At 41.0% G+C, this 17478-nt stretch overlaps 1 protein-coding gene across 1 annotated transcript in view; it reads left to right on the forward strand.

Moving 5' to 3' along the window:
* The window catches only part of LOC146631427 (receptor-type tyrosine-protein phosphatase gamma-like), a 368587-nt gene that overhangs the window by 307136 nt on the left and 43973 nt on the right, over positions 1-17478 (forward strand). Inside the window, exon 9 of the mRNA XM_085354812.1 lies at positions 13910-14094. Within this exon, the coding sequence (XP_085210938.1) occupies positions 13910-14094 (185 nt within the window). The remainder of the gene's footprint in view (positions 1-13909; positions 14095-17478) is intronic.

Genomic DNA, 17478 nt, shown 5'->3' on the forward strand with positions numbered 1-17478 from the left:
ATTGTTTAAGCACTGCTTCCAGCCAAGAGTGATACCATATATGTCCCATAGCTGCAGAAAAGGCTAACATTGTTATCTTTTTACAAAAAACCAGCTGAACATGAGAGGTTTTTGGACCAATTTTGTGTTCTCCATTCTTTAAGCACCGGTTTGAGCACCATTTGAGCACCGGCACCGTTTCAAAAGTACCGATTTGGCACCGGTATCGGATAAAACCTAAACGATACCCATCCCTATCTACTGGGATTTCTCACACAACCATCTTGAGGCTCTTTATAGCAGGTGATTTTAAAGAGAAAATATTCAGTGACTGGTACTTCAATTTGATCAAATTTTCAAGTGAGCTTCGTTTACATTGCGCCAATTCAGAAGAACAATTGCCTCAGAACACTTTAAATTATAAGGTAAAGACCTACTACCTGAGCAGGAAGCCAACAATCACCGACCCCCTACGAGCAAGCACTTGGCAACAATGGGAATGACGGGGGAAAGAAACTCCTTTTTAATAGGAGTTTTTCTGCTATTCTAACTCTGGCAGAACCATGCCCAGTTAGGGGCAGCCATCCACTGTGATAACTGGGGGTAAAGAGAAAGATAAGAGCAGAGAAAGACAGGTTAAAAGGCAAACTATAAGAAAGTGAGCCAGAGTTTATTAATTGTTAATAATTAAATGTAGTAGTAGTGTATAACCTAGAGATGAAACCATACCACTTTTTTATGTCTGATACTAATATCATAAATTTGGATATCTGCCGATATGAATCCGATAGTCTATTATAATCAATAAAACTGTTTTTTTTTTGTTTTTGTTTTTTAATGTCTTGCTGCATTTTGTATTTGTACTCAAGTTTAAAAAAACAAAACACTAAAGCTATTCTGTTATACCTGGATGCAAAAAGTACACTGCACCCAAAATATTTTATAGTTCAGCAATACTGATCTTTTTATTTAAGCTGTTAGCAGAACTTTAAATCTAAAATTTAAATTTAAAATGCAATTTTATGCAGATTTCAAAAACAAAAAATAGAAGTGCAATATAATAATAATAATAATAATAATAATAATAATAATAATAATAATAATAATACATTTTATTTGAGGGCACCTTTCAAAAACCCAAGGTCATCTTACAAAAGAACAACATTAATAAAAGGAGCAATAGTCATAAAATACATAAAATAAGTTAAAATTGCAAAGCAGAGCTTGACAACAGATAAAATCAGCACTAAAGCGAATAAGCCAGTTTAAACAGATGTGTTTTGAGCTGTGACTTAAATATGGAAAGAGAGTCAATATTTCTTAGTGCAGGAGGAAGAGAGTCCCAGAGCGAGGAGCAGAGCGACTGAAAGCTCTGCTCCCCACAGTGATGAGACGTGAGAACGGAACAGTAAGATGAACAGCAGATGAGGATCTGAGAGGGCAGGAAACAGTGTTGATCTGGAGCAGCTCACACAAATATGAAGGAGCAGATTTATGGACACACTTGTACGTGAGAATTACGATTTTAAAGTTTATCCTGGTTTCTACGGGCAACCATGAAGCTGCTGAAGAACTGTTGTAATATGAGCTCTTGACAGAGTAGGAGTTACGACCCGAGCTGCAGAGTTTTGGAGAAGTTGGAGTTTATGAAGGGACCTTTTAAGGAGACCAAATAAGAGGGAATTGCAGTAATCAATGCGGGACGTAATAAGACTATGGACAAGGACGGCAGCAGCATGGGGAGGAAGGAAGGGGCGGAGTCGGTTAATATTACGCAAGAGGAAGTAAGCAGACCGGGTTATGGAATTAATGTGAGACTGGAATGAAAGAGTATTATCAAGTATGACACCCAAACTCTTACCCTGAGGGGAGGGAAGGGTGGGAGAACGTTCAATGTTAATAGAAAAACTGTGGGATTTGGTTAAGATAGATGGTGTACCAACAAGTAAAACTTCAGTTTTATTACTGTTTAGTTTGAGAAAATTGGAGTAGAACCAGGATCTAATCTCAATAAGACAGTCTGAGAAGGAGGAAGGTGGGAGGGATGAACTGGGTTTAGAAGAAAGGTAGAGCTGGGTGTCATCGGCATAACAGTGAAAATTTATATTATATTTTCAGAACATATGACCAAGAAGGAGCATGTAAATAATGAATAAAAGAGGCCCTAATACTGAACCCTGGGGCACACCAGCAGAAACAGGACAGACTTGAAGACTGGGATTTAAATTGCATAAACTGAGTGCGGTCTGAGAGATATGAGGTGAACCAGGCAAAGGGGGTGTGACTAATGCCAATGGAAGCTAAACGGTTCAGGAGAATATTGTGAGAAATGGTATCAAACGCCGCACTAAGATCAAGAAGGATGAGGATGGATAGGAGACCAGAATCAGCTGCCATCAGAAGGTCACTGGTAATCCTTAACAGAGCAGTTTCTGTTCTATTACAGATTATGGTTATTGAGGTGTAAGTGAAGCTGGGAGGCGACAACTAGGGGAGATTTACGGAGCCCCCCAGGGGACATGGGAGAAAAAAAAATTAGGGAGGTAAAAAAAAAATTAGGGAGAAAAAAAAAATTAGGGAGAAAAAAAAAATTAAGACGGACTTTTGCGAGATCTCGCAAAAGTATTGCGAGATCTCGCAAAAGTATTGCGAGATCTCGCAATAAGTATTGCGAGCGCTCGCAAAAGTATTGCGAGATCTCGCAAAACTCCAACAATGGCGGCAGCTACTTAGTTGTAATATTACTCTTTCTGGGTCACAAAATACACTTTTAAGATATTTTGAGGCGTGAATGTAGTTGTGTAAACGTCAGATACCTGCTCGGCTTACAAGACATCACATATTTGAAAAAGAGCTCCGACGTTTTTGGAGATCTGACACCCACTAGCTCGAAGCTAACGGGAGGTCGAGACCTACTACAGCCGGGAGGAACACCGCTCTCCCGGCACATCGTGCCTCGACCTCCCGGTCGGCTTCGAGCTGGCGGCCACTAGCTCGAAGCTAACGGGCGGTCGAGACCTACTACAGCCGGGAGGAACACCGCTTTCCCGGCACATCGTGCCTCGACCTCCCGGTCGGCTTCGAGCTGGCGGCCTCCGAAGAATGCGGCTAAAACTTTTGCGAGATCTCGCAATACTTTTGCGAGCGCTCGCAATACTTATTGCGAGATCTCGCAATACTTTTGCGAGATCTCGCAAAAGTCCGTCTTAATTTTTTTTTTCCTCCCTAATTTTTTTTTTCCTCCCTAATTTTTTTTTTTTTTCCTCCCTAATTTTTTTTTTCTCCCATGTCCCCTGGGGGGCTCCGTAGAGATTTGATATAGGGCGAAGATTATCAAAGTTATTGGGGTCTGCACCATGATTTTTGAGAGTTGTAATAAAAAAAGCCATTTTCAGAGATATGCAAAATAATATTTATATTCAACAACTTAAAAAAAAACAAAAAAACAAGTTGTATAAAGCCTATAAATAGACTTCCAGAGTGGAAAGCAGTGCAAATAAATGCAAACACAGCTTCATGACACTCATCTTTTATCAACATCAGTGCTAGACTGGGACAAAAAATGGACCCGGGTTTTTCGACTAGAGACCGGCTCACCAGGTATTATAGGAAAAGCCATAAAGCCTTTGAATGGAAACAGACGCTGCTGTGACAGTGATTTACAGTCTTGTTGGTATATGTATGATTTCTATACATTTTACATCAGATTAAAACTTTGGTTGTAAGATTCAGATAATTATTTATTAAAAGCGAGACATTTTAAATGAGAATAAGAAAGAAAAGTATTTCTTTGTGCCCCCTTTTCCCTGTTAATGCCCTACCTGCCCCCCTGGCAACACTTTGCTAGACCCGCCCCTGCACAGTTACCAGCTGTCAGCTACTTAGAAAAGGATCCTGGTGTTATTTGTGTCTCAGAAACAGTTCATAACTTCCCTTCAACTCATTCATGTCACCTAAAAGGTAAACCTGTTTCTCCATCACCTGTTCAGCTCTGATGATCCAGTAAGGACATCTCCTGGTTTCATCTTCATGTTTCCCTCTCACCACATATCCAAACCGACATCATGACCAGCAGCTTTACAGCTGTGGCTCCAGCAAACATCAGCTGATACTAGAAATTAATATTAAATAAATTCTAACAACAGCTGATCAAGCTTAAACGTGCTGCTGTTGTTTAGCGCGACATCCACTGGTTTCCTCTTTCTGGCGCAAAGTGGGCGATAAACAAACAAGAGAGAAAAGGAGATCAGCTGATCATTGATCAGTTTTATGATTGAAGTAGCAACAGGAGAGGGAGGGGAGAGAATGAGAGAAGAAGAGGCAGCTGTGCAGCGTAAAGACAGAATAACTCCAGCTTTGTGTCTTTTTTTTCATTCTAGCTGAAGTACGGGACCATTTGTGTTCCTTTTCAACTCAATAGGGAGTTATTGTAATTGGTCCAGCCCAGAGTCCATCATGACCAATTGACCAACTTACCACCTTTCATTGTTTATACTGTTACCAAAAGCCAAAACAAGACAAACGAAAACAAACAAAAAAAAACTTCGGCCCATAAAAATGAAAAATCACCATCGGCCCACTGGGCGGCAAGTCCCGCTGTGATCAAGATGGATGTCAGTGTAAGCTGTTTCTTAACACCCCATATTCCTGAAGCATCTCTCAAAGAACACCCTGAAACTACGTCCATGTCCTGAAAACGCTCCACATCCACACTAGTGTTTTCAGTCGTTTTCACAGAGTTGTGCTTCCACATTGAAACGTCTGAGAATGCTTACATTCCAGTACTGCGCACGCGTGAAGCGGAATAAGATTCGGCCTGCCTCATTTCTGTCTGCCGCTTATTTACTTTCCGGCTCGTTGAAATGTCGCAGCAAAAGCTCGAGGAAAAGCACTGAGTTTTTTTAAATGGACTAACAATGAGGTGGAGTTGTTGCTGCGAGTAACACAAAAGTAGAGCAGGGCGATATGGCCAAAAATATATATCACGATATATATTTGAAAAATTGCGATAACGATATAACTGACGAATTTCTGCGAGACAAAATACAACTCCACAACTTTACTAGCGCAAAACCCCCCCCCAAAGGCATTTCCAGTAGAAATCGGCTGACATATCCTGAGCACAACCATGTATAATATCCACTCCTCCACTTCTGTACCATTGATTCATTAATGCTGTATTCTAACACAGCTGCTCTATTCCCATGTTGTTGCAGTATATTAATGACTAACCTGGTATTGTGGATGGATTATCTCAATTTTTCTCCTGACTGAAGTTTGGTCCGTTTACAGCAGGGGTGCCCAATCCCGGTCCTCGAGAGCTACCGTCCTGCAGCTTTGTTCCCACACACCCGAATCAAATGAATGGCTTGTTATCAGGCCTTTGCCAAACACGATGGCATCCTGAAGAGGTAATCAAACCATTTGATTCAGCTGTGTTGGAGTAGGGATGCATCTAAAAGCTGCAGGATAGTAGCTCTCGAGGACTGGGATTGGGCAGCCCTGGATTACAGCATCCTGCCATGCGATTGCATTTGTCTCTAACCATCAGGAACCTTCACGTTAATTTTTATCAAGTGGAAAAGTGTTAGTGTTCGTCCTCCAGCTTCACTGTTTATGCTATGCTAACATAGCTGTGTCGCTAGCGATCACGTAGCACATCATTATATACCAGCTAGCCCAACTTCAGTAACCCTACAAACGTCACTGCTGTTTAGTTTTCTGTCTTCATTTATGTTGGAAGTGACAGCAGAGCTGTACGTTTGAATTTTTTCAGAAATCTCTCAGCTATATCATGCTTAGGTAACTAGCGAAACTAGCGAGCTAACTTCCGCTAACTTCCTGCTAACTTCTAACTCAGTTAAATGTAATAATAATAATAATAATAATAATAATAATAATAATAATAATATCCATCCATCCATCCATTCGCTTCCGCTTATCCTTTTCAGGGTCGCGGGGGGCGCTGGAGCCTATCCCAGCTGTCATAGGGCGAAAGGCGGGGTACACCCTGGACAGGTCGCCAGTCTGTCGCAGGGCTAACATACAGGGACAGACAACCATTCACACTCACATTCATTCGCACATTCACACCTAGTGGCAATTTGAATTATCCAATTAACCTATCCCCACAAGCTGCATGTCTTTGGACAGTGGGAGGAAGCCGGAGTACCCGGAGGGAACCCACGCAAACATGGGGAGAACATGCAAACTCCACACAGAAAGGCCCCGGCCTGATGGTGGAATTGAACTCAGGACCTTCTTGCTGTGAGGCAACAGTGCTAACCACCGTGCTGCATATAATAATAATAATAATAATAATAATAATAATAATAATAATAATGGATTGGATTTATATAGCGCTTTACAATACCACTATTCATTCACTCTCACATTCATACACTGGTGGAAGCAGCTACAGTTGTAGCCACAGCTGCCCTGGGGCAGACTGACAGAAGCGAGGCTGCCATATCGCGGCCTCGCTAATACATTGTTTTCATGGATGCCTGGATGTTAAACTTCATAGTTACACCTGGTAAAGTACCAATGCTGATCGTTTTATTAAAGATGAAAGAATTTAGACAGTTTTTAACTCTCAGTGATGCTGCAGTGTTTGTTTGACTTTGGGACCTGAAGGGGATCTGAAGAGGATTGAGTTTTGGACCCAGATTACTCCCAGATTTACGAGCACAAAGACAGGTTAAAAGGCAAACTGTAAGAAAGGGAGCCAGAGTTTATTAATTGTTAAATACAGCAATAACGACGGCCCGCTTGCATGTTCTACAAAAAACTGTGCTTTGCTGTGTATCTGACAGACAAACACCAACCAGTGAAGTTGCACCATTTTTAAAAACTAATTCTGGTTCATCCATTTCACTCAACAATCCGCTTTCCCCCTTCTCGTTCTCCGTTGCCGCCGTGCTTTTTCGGCCGTGTGCATATGAAAACAAAGGCACTGCGCATGCGCGTTTTACCCATATTCTATCGCGATATTTCATTTTCTTATCGTTGCCTAACATTGTACCGGTATTACCGTGAACGGTATATGGCCCAGCCCTACACAAAAGTAAAAAGTTGCCAAAGCAAGTAAGAATTAAATAATCTGGAGCATGTACAAACTGATATTAATCTTTAATAGGGCTTTCAAAATTGAGAGCAGAGAAAACAACTCCTGTATAATGTCATCCGCTATCTTTGTTTAATTGGTCACATGACTGCATCACGTAACTAAAATGCAATCATCATTTTTGAAAGTCTGCATTTTCAAGTGTCCACACTGCGATGGGACAGCTCAGTTCTGAAATGTATGCGCTTTCGAGAGTGTTTTCAAAACACTGCATTTTCCTTGAGCAAAAACGTCGTCTCAGTGTGGACAGGAGGCCAAAACTGAGAGAAAACGATGTGTTTTCAAACGAAAACGCATTAGTGTGGACGTAGCCTGAGAGACACAGTCAAATGCCTTCTCCAAATCCACAAAATACATGCAGACTGGTTGGGCAAACTCCCAAACACCCTAGTTCAAACAAGGTGACAGCAGTAGCAACGGCATTATTCTGCAATAGTTGTGACAGTAGCCGAAGTAGTGTTTTCCCTATACATTTTAACTTAAATATAACAGCATTGCTTAAGACTTTAAGCTGGGATATTGTGAGTTGGGTTTTGAACCACTTACTTTAAGCATTTTCCTCTCACAGGGAGAGCAGATAGTGATGCTCGGTTGATTCATTTGTATACTTTTGTGTTGTACATCCCCAACTACTAGTGCCACACTCGAAGTGTGTACATGTGGACATAAATCATTGGAGGTTGACACACAACTCTTGCACTCAGATGTAACTAGGCTTGGCTTGTAGTTGTGGGAACGTAAATGCATGGCATTCCTATACCGATGATGTCCCAATATGACACTTTTATATGATATAAACATTTATACTGGTAGTGTCACGGACAATATAATAGGGCAGTGAGCTGAACTCTCTTATTTTCTAGAGTTACTCTGATGAGCTGTGTTAGGTAGATTCGGGAATATCTACAAACTCACAGCATGTGGATTGTTTGTATGGACTCTCGTGCTCACTGTACTCTCTGTAAACTGCCACTGTGGTTCCTGACACCTCAGCCACTTCACACCTCCTCCACTCACCCTGCTCACTACTCCCCACCCCCAACCACATCACCCAGTACACATCCAGATGGATCCAGCCTTTCTCTCTCAACCATACGGGTTAGGAAGGAACTGAAGAGGATTAAAGCCAAGAAGGCAGCGGGCCCAAATGGCATCAGCTCAAGGGTTGTCAGGTCCTGTGCAGATCAGCTGGGTGGGGCGATGGAGCACATCTCGTGTTGTACCAGTGCCAAAGACTCCACATCCCAAGGACATCAACAGCTACAGGCTGATGGCTCTGACATCCCATCTTTTTTTTTTTTTTTTTTTTTTTTTTTTTTTTTTTGCCTGTCCCGTTTGGCTCTTTTGCCATCAGAATTGTTGTCTAAAGGCAAAGAAAGATGCCCAACGGATTTACTTTACCAAACTGACCATCCCAGCCTTGCCGTAATGGTCCATTTGATTCACCTTTTATTGTTTATTTTATTTTCACTTACTGAATACGGGACAGACTTGACTGGGGGAAAGAAGGGGAGAAAGAAAGAGGGAAAGAGAAACAGCTGAGAAGAGGGACGGGGGAGAAGGGCAAAAGACAAAAACCAACAGAACGGGCAGAGGAAAAAAAATGCATATATCAATCACCTGGATCACCTGCTGAGAAAGAAAAAAGAAAGCAAGCAGAAGAGAACAAGAGTAATAGAATAAACAACATCACAATGATATATGGGAATATGACAGTAAATACTAAATGTTAAACATTATTGTGCAGCACATAAGATCAACAGAACACAGTGTGCTTTGAGGTAGGAGCCAAAAAGGGTGTAGTTTGTGGGTGTGATCACCCGTGTGTACACCTGTGAGCATGGACGCGCTTGTTTTTTAAAAGGTTCCTTCATGTAATAATCTGCTAGAGGGTGTGGGGGAGCCACAGCCCCGTCCTCCAGGGCATGAAGCAGGTATGGAGGAGATCAAAACTCCAGACATCCAGAGGCCCCCAGAACACAAGAGACCAAGGAAGACCAACAGAGGGGCAGCTGCGCCACTGTCCCGGAAAGAGCTGAGGAGAGTCCCAGATGAGGGCTCACTCAGCAGCCGCGGAGCAGAAGCCAGGGGGAGTTGCAGTGACGCGCCCGTGAGCTCCGCCGGCAGCCAGCTGCGCCTGAGTGACCGAGCCCCAGGCCGGTCACTCAGGCTGACATCCCATCTGATGAAGACCTTGGAGTGGCTTGTCCTGGCACAGCTTCGCCCCCTGGTGAGCTCATCACTGGACCCACTTCAGTTTGCCTACCAGCCTGGCATCGGAGCGCATGGTGCCGTCATTCACCTCCTATATCGTTCCCTCTCTCACCTAGAGACCGCTGGCAGCACTGTGAGAATCATGTTCTTTGATTTCTCCAGTCTCCTTTAACACCATTCTTCCCACAGTTCTGAAGGATAAACTGTAGAACTCAGGAGTGGACCACCACCTCACTACCTCCCACTGGAGACATGTTCTCTGGAGTGACGAATCGCGCTTCTCTGTCTTGCAATCTGGTGCATGAGTTTGGGTTTCCAGGAGAACGATACTTGTCTGACTGCAGTATGATGTGGGGGTGTTTTTCAGGAGTTCAGCTCAGCTCATTTGTTCGACTAAAATGAATTATTAATGCTTCAGCATACAGAGATATTCTGCTCCCAAGTTTGTGCAAACGGTTTGGAGATGGCTGGTTTATGGAGTAACGAGAAAGTAATATAACATGTTTCTTTTAAGAAAAATGAGTAAAGTGTTATACAGGGTGGGCCATTTATATAGATACACCGTAATAACATGGGAATGGTTGGTGATATTAAAGTCCTGTTTGTGGCACATTAGTATATGTGAGGGGGCAAACTCCTCAAGATGGGTGGTGACCATGGTGGCCATTTAGAAGTCGGCCATCTTGGATACAACTTTTGTTTTTTCAATAGGAAGAGGGCCATGTGACACATCAGACTTATTGGTAATGTCACAAGAAAAACAATGGTTTCAGGTCTGAAGCACAAACGGAAGCCTAGTTATTTATATACTTGCTCTCTACGTCACACCACACTTTAAGTTTCGATCAAACAGCCTTGTTGGTTTCACTTTCTTCTGCAATTACCATGCTTCTGCAAAAGCATGCAGTTTCCTGTCAGCCTACAACCTAGTTTTACACTGAAGTCTGGGACTCTCATAAAACACACTAATCAGCATTCAGATTATATATTTTATTTCCTAACACTAGGCTCCAGGGATTCAGGGGGAAAAAGCTCACCTTCAACAGATGGTAAAACCTGTGGTTGGTATCCAAGGGAGGACAAACTGACATGAGAGAACTTTTGACAGGGCAATGAGATGAACAGCTTTGGGAAATTGATCTTTTATGTTAAGTATTACCATATTGCCAGAAGAGGGTGGAAAACCAGTGACAAAATCAAGTGCAATCTGGGACCAAGGGTGACAAAGAGTTGGGGAAGGTCTGAACAAACTTGCATAAGGAGAGCTGGAAGACTCTTCTTGTGCACAGACAGAGACTGCAGAGACGTATTCGTGGACATTGTTAATCAAGGCAGGTCACTGGAACAAACGTTGAATGAAGGTTATAACACAGTTGATTACAGGCTGGCAGGTGAATTTGGTGGTGTGTGCCCAGACAGCAGAAGGGATATAGAGGCAACCCTGTAGATTTTTCATGGGGTCTGGTTCGGTCTGTTAAGCTTGTGGATGGCAGATTCAATCACCCATGTGAGGACGCCAATGATAAATGAGGAAAAGAGGAAGACTGATTCTGCTGGCAGAGGTGGAGAATTTCCTGGAGAGTGTCTGGTTTGATATTCCTAAACAGTATGAAAAATAGGGCCCATCTGACTTGTTAGGCATTGAACCGGTTAGCTGACTGGAGCTAGGCCAGGTTTTTGTGACCTGTCTGATGAAGGGACCACCCCCTCCAGCCAGTGCCTCCACCCTTCAAGAGCGATCTTGATGGCAGCAACTCTTGGTCTCCTACATCATAGTTGCGCTCTGCAGGGGTAAGATGACGATAAAAGACAAGAATGCATTTTACTTTCTTGCTGCCAAGAGAGTACAACTCCCATGCTGGAGTTAGAGGCATCCACTTCCATGATGAACTGGCAGGAAAGATCAGGTTGAGATAGAATGGGAGCTGCGGCAAAATGTTGTTTTAGATGGTCAAAGGCAGTCGGGCAGAGGGGTTCAACTGGTAGGAGATTTTAGTGGAGGTGAGTTGGGTTAAAATCAGGGCGTTCTTACTGAAATCCCTGATGAAGCTACAGTAGAAGTTTGGGAAACCTAGGAAATGTTGGAGTTGCTTTTGATTCTGAGAGACTGGCCAATAAGTTTCTGCTGGGTCTGGTTTGAGTTGTCCTTCCAAAATATAACTAAGGAATAAAACGGTGACAACCTGGAGTTCACATGTCTCGCCTTTGACAAAAAGTTTAAGTCACTTCAACAGCTGCCTGGTTGTAGATGGTGAAGAAACACTTGCTGCAAAACATTCCTAAGTGACCTCGCCCAATCAATGAAAAAACCAAAATCAAATTTAAACGTGCTTTTCCAGACTATCCAAGTTTATCATCATGTTTGGCAAATGTACTGCTGAAAAGAAAAAATAAGGAAACACTTAAATCAGCAATATATATAAGCTTTCAATTAATAAGAATTTTGGTTCAAAATATTAAATATTATCATTTGTTCCTCATCACAGAGGAACCTTTTCGAAACTCTATGATGCTATTCTGTCTTTTAGTAACCACTCTAATGTTAAGCTTAAGTGTACACGGGAAGGAGAACTAGGAATTCAAATACATGAGGAGTCTTGGAAACAGGCTATAGCGAGAGTACGATCTTCCACCTCCTGTGCTTGTCTTGGACTTATTCAATTTAAGGTCATACACAGGGTGCATTTCTCTAATTCTAGACTTTCTGAATTGTATCCAGAAGTGGAAAATAAATGTGATAAATGCCATGGTTCTCCTTGCCACCTTAGCCACATGTTTTTTCTGTGTCCTGAGCTACAAGGTTTCTGGACAGGGTATTTTGCTATTATGTCAACTGTTCTTGGGGTAACTCTTCATCCTTGTCCTCTGATTGCTGTATTTGGGATTCCTGTTCGCTCACTTACACTTTATTCCACACAAAAGGATATTATTGCCTTCACATCCCTATTAGCGAGACATCTAATATTGTTGCGTTGGAAGTCTGTTAAGTATCCTACTATTTCCTTAAGCTTAGGCTTAAAGATGTCATGTGTCTGTGAAGGTTCTCAGTCTTTGCAAGCTCCTTTGACTTAAAGATGTCATGTTTTTTTTAAAACTTGAAAAAATTAAATATACGTTGAGAGGTTGCACAGCCAAATTTTTTCACAAGTGGCAACCCTTTATCTCTTATTTTGCTAGTATAGAGGTATTGCCTGTTTAAATGATAATGTTAACATAAATAAAAGGCAAAATGTGAACTTAGACTAGACTGATTGACTAAACTGGGAAAACTAAAACACAAAACACAGGGAAACGAGAGAACTAGACCCTGACACAGGAGACAAAAAGACAATACAGACAACATGACAAAGGACTCGACACTGTTGTAAAACAGGAAGCACAGAGATACACGGGCTTGACATAACATCAGGGACATAGAAAACGTAGATGGAGCACGGACATAACTAAGAAACTAATACACACAACATGACAGCTAGGGAGAAAACACATAACAGATGACACAAGGGGAACCAAGAGGAGACAGGACACAGGACAAAGACACCACTGAGACACACAAAGGGGAAGGGAGACTTAGACACAGGGGACCTGAGTTGCACACTGAAGACACGACACCAAAACCAACAGACATGGAAGGAAATTAGACAAGAACTAAATAGAGGAACTGAACTCAGTATCAACAGAACTAACTGAAGACTAAACAAATTAGAACATAATAATACAAAAAACATGAAATTCAACATGCTGGGTGAAAAAGACCCAGAACCATGTACTGTTGAAAAAATGATCAGTAGACCTGTCCATATTTGTGATTGGTCAGATGCTGCCATGTGAATCTACAGCTACAATACCTGTAAAGCATTTATTTGTGCATTTGACTTTATAGTCCTGTCATTTATTTATGTTGCTCTTCCTCCCTCTCGAGTGTATCTGAAAGACAAGCTGAGCCAATGTATTCAGTCATTAAATGATCTCTCTCTCTCTCTCTCTCTCTCTCTCTCTCTCTCTCTCTGTCTTTAATCATTATCTGCCTCGTTCATTCTCCCTTTACATTACATATTTTTATATCTTCCCTATCCTTTTTCTTTCTCATGCCCATTCTTCTACGTTCACTTCCTTCTTCACTCTCCTTTTTATAATCTGTTCCTGTAACTTGTCTTAATTTCCCATTTCCTCTTTACTTCTTTCTCCACTCTTTTCTTTATTTTCCTCATACCTTTCTTCATCTCTATTCTTATGTTTATTTCTATAATTTCTCCATTTCCTTCCATTTTGCTTTTAATTTTTCTTAAATGTAATTTTCATTTTCATTTTCTCATTGTTTTAATCTCCGTTCTTTCTTCTTTCCTATCACTCCTCTTCTTTGTACTAACATATTCTTCATTATTCATCATCCTTTCATAAATATTGTTTTTTCCATCTGATTGCATTGCTTTGTTTATTCCTACCTACCCTTCCTCATTTCCCTCTTGCATACCTTTCTTTTTCCGGCTACTATATTTTGCACTTTAACGCCTTCCCTCTTGCTCTTTCTGCACATATCCACAACTTCACTTGTGACTTTCATTGACCCTGCTTCCACCCTCCTCCCAGTCTGCAGTAGTGCTCCCATAAACATGAAGGTGCAGCATGTCAATGGCAGTGCTTTGGTGGTGCGTTGGGCTCATCCGGAGGTCACCTACCACTCACCCATCCAGCATTTCCTGGTATCTTACAGCTGGATGGCCCATGATGACAGCTACGAAGAGACCCACCTAACGGATGCCAAACACAAACTGGTGAGTCTTTGAGGGACTGCAGGGTTGGAGCCACATTATAGGTGGATGCTAAGTTTTAACTAGAAAAATTTGCATTTCCTGCAAAAATGCTGTGTAAAGTGTGCGTGTTAGTCCCCATAGGGAAATAGTTCCTCTGCATTCACCCAGTGAAGCAATGGGCAGCCACCAGTGCAGCGCCCGGGGAGCAGTGTGTAGGGACGGTACCTAGCTCAGGGGTACCTCAGGGTAGCCGTTCAGTGGAGTCAAACCCCCGACCTTCTGATCATGGGGCCACCACTCTACCTACGGAGCTATCCCTGCCCCATGGATGCTATAACGCTGAAGCTGTTTGCTGAAAATAGCTGAAAAAGATGAAAAGTTTCAGGGGTGAAAAAACTGAAAATTCTTTTGAAAAGGGGTGAAGAAGCTGAAATTTGTGTTGAAAAGAGTTTAAAAAGTTTAACTGTGAACTGAAATATTGTTGCCATAAGCAGGATTTGAACCCGGGCCTCCCGCTCCGAGAACGGATGCTCATCTCACTGAGCTAAAACACAGCTTGACCCGGCAACTAAAATCAATGACCACACTGACAATGTGTTCCATTTATCTCAATGGGCAAAAAAATTGCATATAAAATTCAATATCTCAAAAAGTATAGAAGTTATGAGTACCAAAAGTCATAGCACACATTAGCAAAAAGAGCAGAATTTTTTAAAGTTTGAACATAGTAATTTTAATAAAACATAGTATTTCTTCCAAATCACAGTATTTCTGGTAAATCACAGTGTTTGTGCCAAATCACAGTATTTGTACCAAATCATAGCATTTGTGATAAATCATAGTATTTGTGCTAAAACATAGTATTTATACTAAATAATATTTTTCCTGCCAAATCGTAGCATTTGAGACATTATTTGTGATTTATGATTTACATGGAATACTTTGACTTAGCAGAAATACTATAATCTAGCAAAAATACTAAACCAGGCAGAAATTCAGTCATTGAGCAGAATTACTAAGATTTAGCAGAAATACCATGATTTGGCAGAAATACTAAACTTTGGCACAAATACTTTAATTGAGTAAAAGTATTATAAGATAGTATTTCTGCTAAATCATTTTATTCCTGCTATGTATTAGCAGAAATACTGTAATTTTTCTCAAATACTATGAAATAGCAGTAATACTATGATTTGGCAGAAATACTACATTTTAGCACAAATACTATAACAAAGCAGAAATACTATGACTTAGTAGTAATAGTATAACATAGCAGATATACTATGATTTTGCAGACGTACAATGTTTTTGCACAAATACTACAATTTGGGAAAAATACTGTGTTTTAGGACAAATACTGTGATTTGGCACAAATACTATGATTTTGCAGACATTCTATGTTTCTGCACAAATACCACAATATGGCACAAATACTAAGATTTGGGGCGACCGTGGCTCAGGGGGTTGGGAATCGCATCTGTAACCGTAAGGTTGCCGGTTCGATCCCTGGGCTCTCTGTCCTGGTCGTTGTGTCCTTGGGCAAGAACTTTACCCTACTTGCCTACTGGTGTTGGCCAGAGGGGCCGATGGCACGATATGGCAGCCTCGCTTCTGTCAGTCTGCCCCAGGGCAGCTGTGGCTACAACTGTAACTGCCTCCACCAGTGTGTGAATGCGAGAGTGTATGAATAGTGGAATTGTAAAGCGCTTTTGGTGCCTAGAAAAGCGCCATATAAATCCAATCCATTATTATTATTATTTGGCACATATACTATATTCAGCACATATACTATAACATAACAGAAATATTAATTGGGCACAAATACTATGATTTGGCACAAATACAATGATATGGCAGAAATACTGCATTTTACCACAACTTCTAAGATTTGATTGAAATACTATGATTTAGAAGAAATATATGACTTTGTACAAATACAATGCTTTGGTTTGAATACTATGATTTGGTATAAATACTATGATTTAGCAGAAGTAGTATGATTTAGCAGTAATACTTTAACATAGTAGAAATATTGATAGACACACACATACACAGAGAGTAAAGGGAACAGGAGCTGTGGAGAGTCTGGGCTTGGTATATGTAGGTCAGTCGAATTAGCTGCACCTGCTGTAGTCAGCCCTTACACACACAGACACATAGAGAGGTGTGAGTTTTCTTCAGTGTATTTCTCACATTCAGGATTCTCCTCGAACAAATGGCCATAATTTCCTAACCGTAGAGGCTAGAATGGTCATTCTAACACCGTTTTGTTCAGAAGAGATGGGGGAATCTTCAGGTCTTCATAATTCATAATTAAAGTATAAATTATTAAAGATATGTGACTTGTAACACACTGTAACTGAGTCGAGGCGAAGCAAAAACTGCCTTGACTTGCCCTCAAACAACGTTTTGTAACTGTAAATCTATATGGAGCATCAATATCATTCTTTCATCATAAGAAACAGCAGGCTTTGGTGAACAGTCATGGACATTTTCAGGGCTCTGTCAAAATCCATCAAAAAGACATGAAGAGAGAAAAAAGTGCCTAATTTCCAGAGTTCGAAATCTGAAGAAATCTGAGCGACGGACGAATTTCCTACCCTCAAACAAACAAACATAATTCATGGCCAAACGGTAATAGGTGAGGAAAAAATTCTTGAATTGTGAGCGTCAGGAGTGTCTGAAGATATATTGTTTTAACTTGAGGCTATGACGATTTGAAAATGCCTCTCATTAGAGAATTCCAGCGGTGATGTTGAACAAATTCTCTATTGACTGTCTATGGAGAGTTGTCGGACTTTGTGTTGATCTGAGGAGATTTGCTAAAAATCTGTAAATCCCACAACAATGATAGTGACATTTTCTGAAAGCCAGCAAAAATACCTACGTTTTGATGTATAATTTGTGGGGGTTGAGTGGAAATTGAGCGAGTAGCAAGAAGTTGTTCGGACATGAAGAGAAAATTCAGAAAGTTCAACTGTCCACTCTGAGTTAGTTGCATAGCAACCGTAACAACGCATATATTTTCTGAAAAATCACAATTTTGCAACTGAAAACTTAAAGAGGGATGAGATTAAAATGGTAGAAGATATGAAAAAGCTGAATCATACATGAATAGCCCAATAAGTTGAGAACAATTTAAAGTTTGAATGGTTGTTCTACGTGAAAGTATGAGGAAGTAGTTAAGTTTTAGCAGAATCGTGGAAGTTTTCCATTCATTTCAATGGGACAAAAAAAAGGAAAAAAGTGTAATATTTTAAAAAGATATAATAGTTATAAGTACCAAAAGTCATAGCACCCATTAGCAGAAAGAGCAGAACAGTTTAGAGTTTGAACGGTGAAAATCGGCTGAAAACTGAGGAAGTAGTTAAGTGCCAAAAAAGCAACTAGATTATAGTGGAATAA

The sequence above is a fragment of the Diplotaxodon limnothrissa genome, linkage group LG5, assembly GCF_057381915.1.
Source record: "Diplotaxodon limnothrissa isolate DT_005_m linkage group LG5, D_limnothrissa_male_GT1.1, whole genome shotgun sequence".
Lineage (NCBI taxonomy): Eukaryota > Metazoa > Chordata > Actinopteri > Cichliformes > Cichlidae > Diplotaxodon > Diplotaxodon limnothrissa.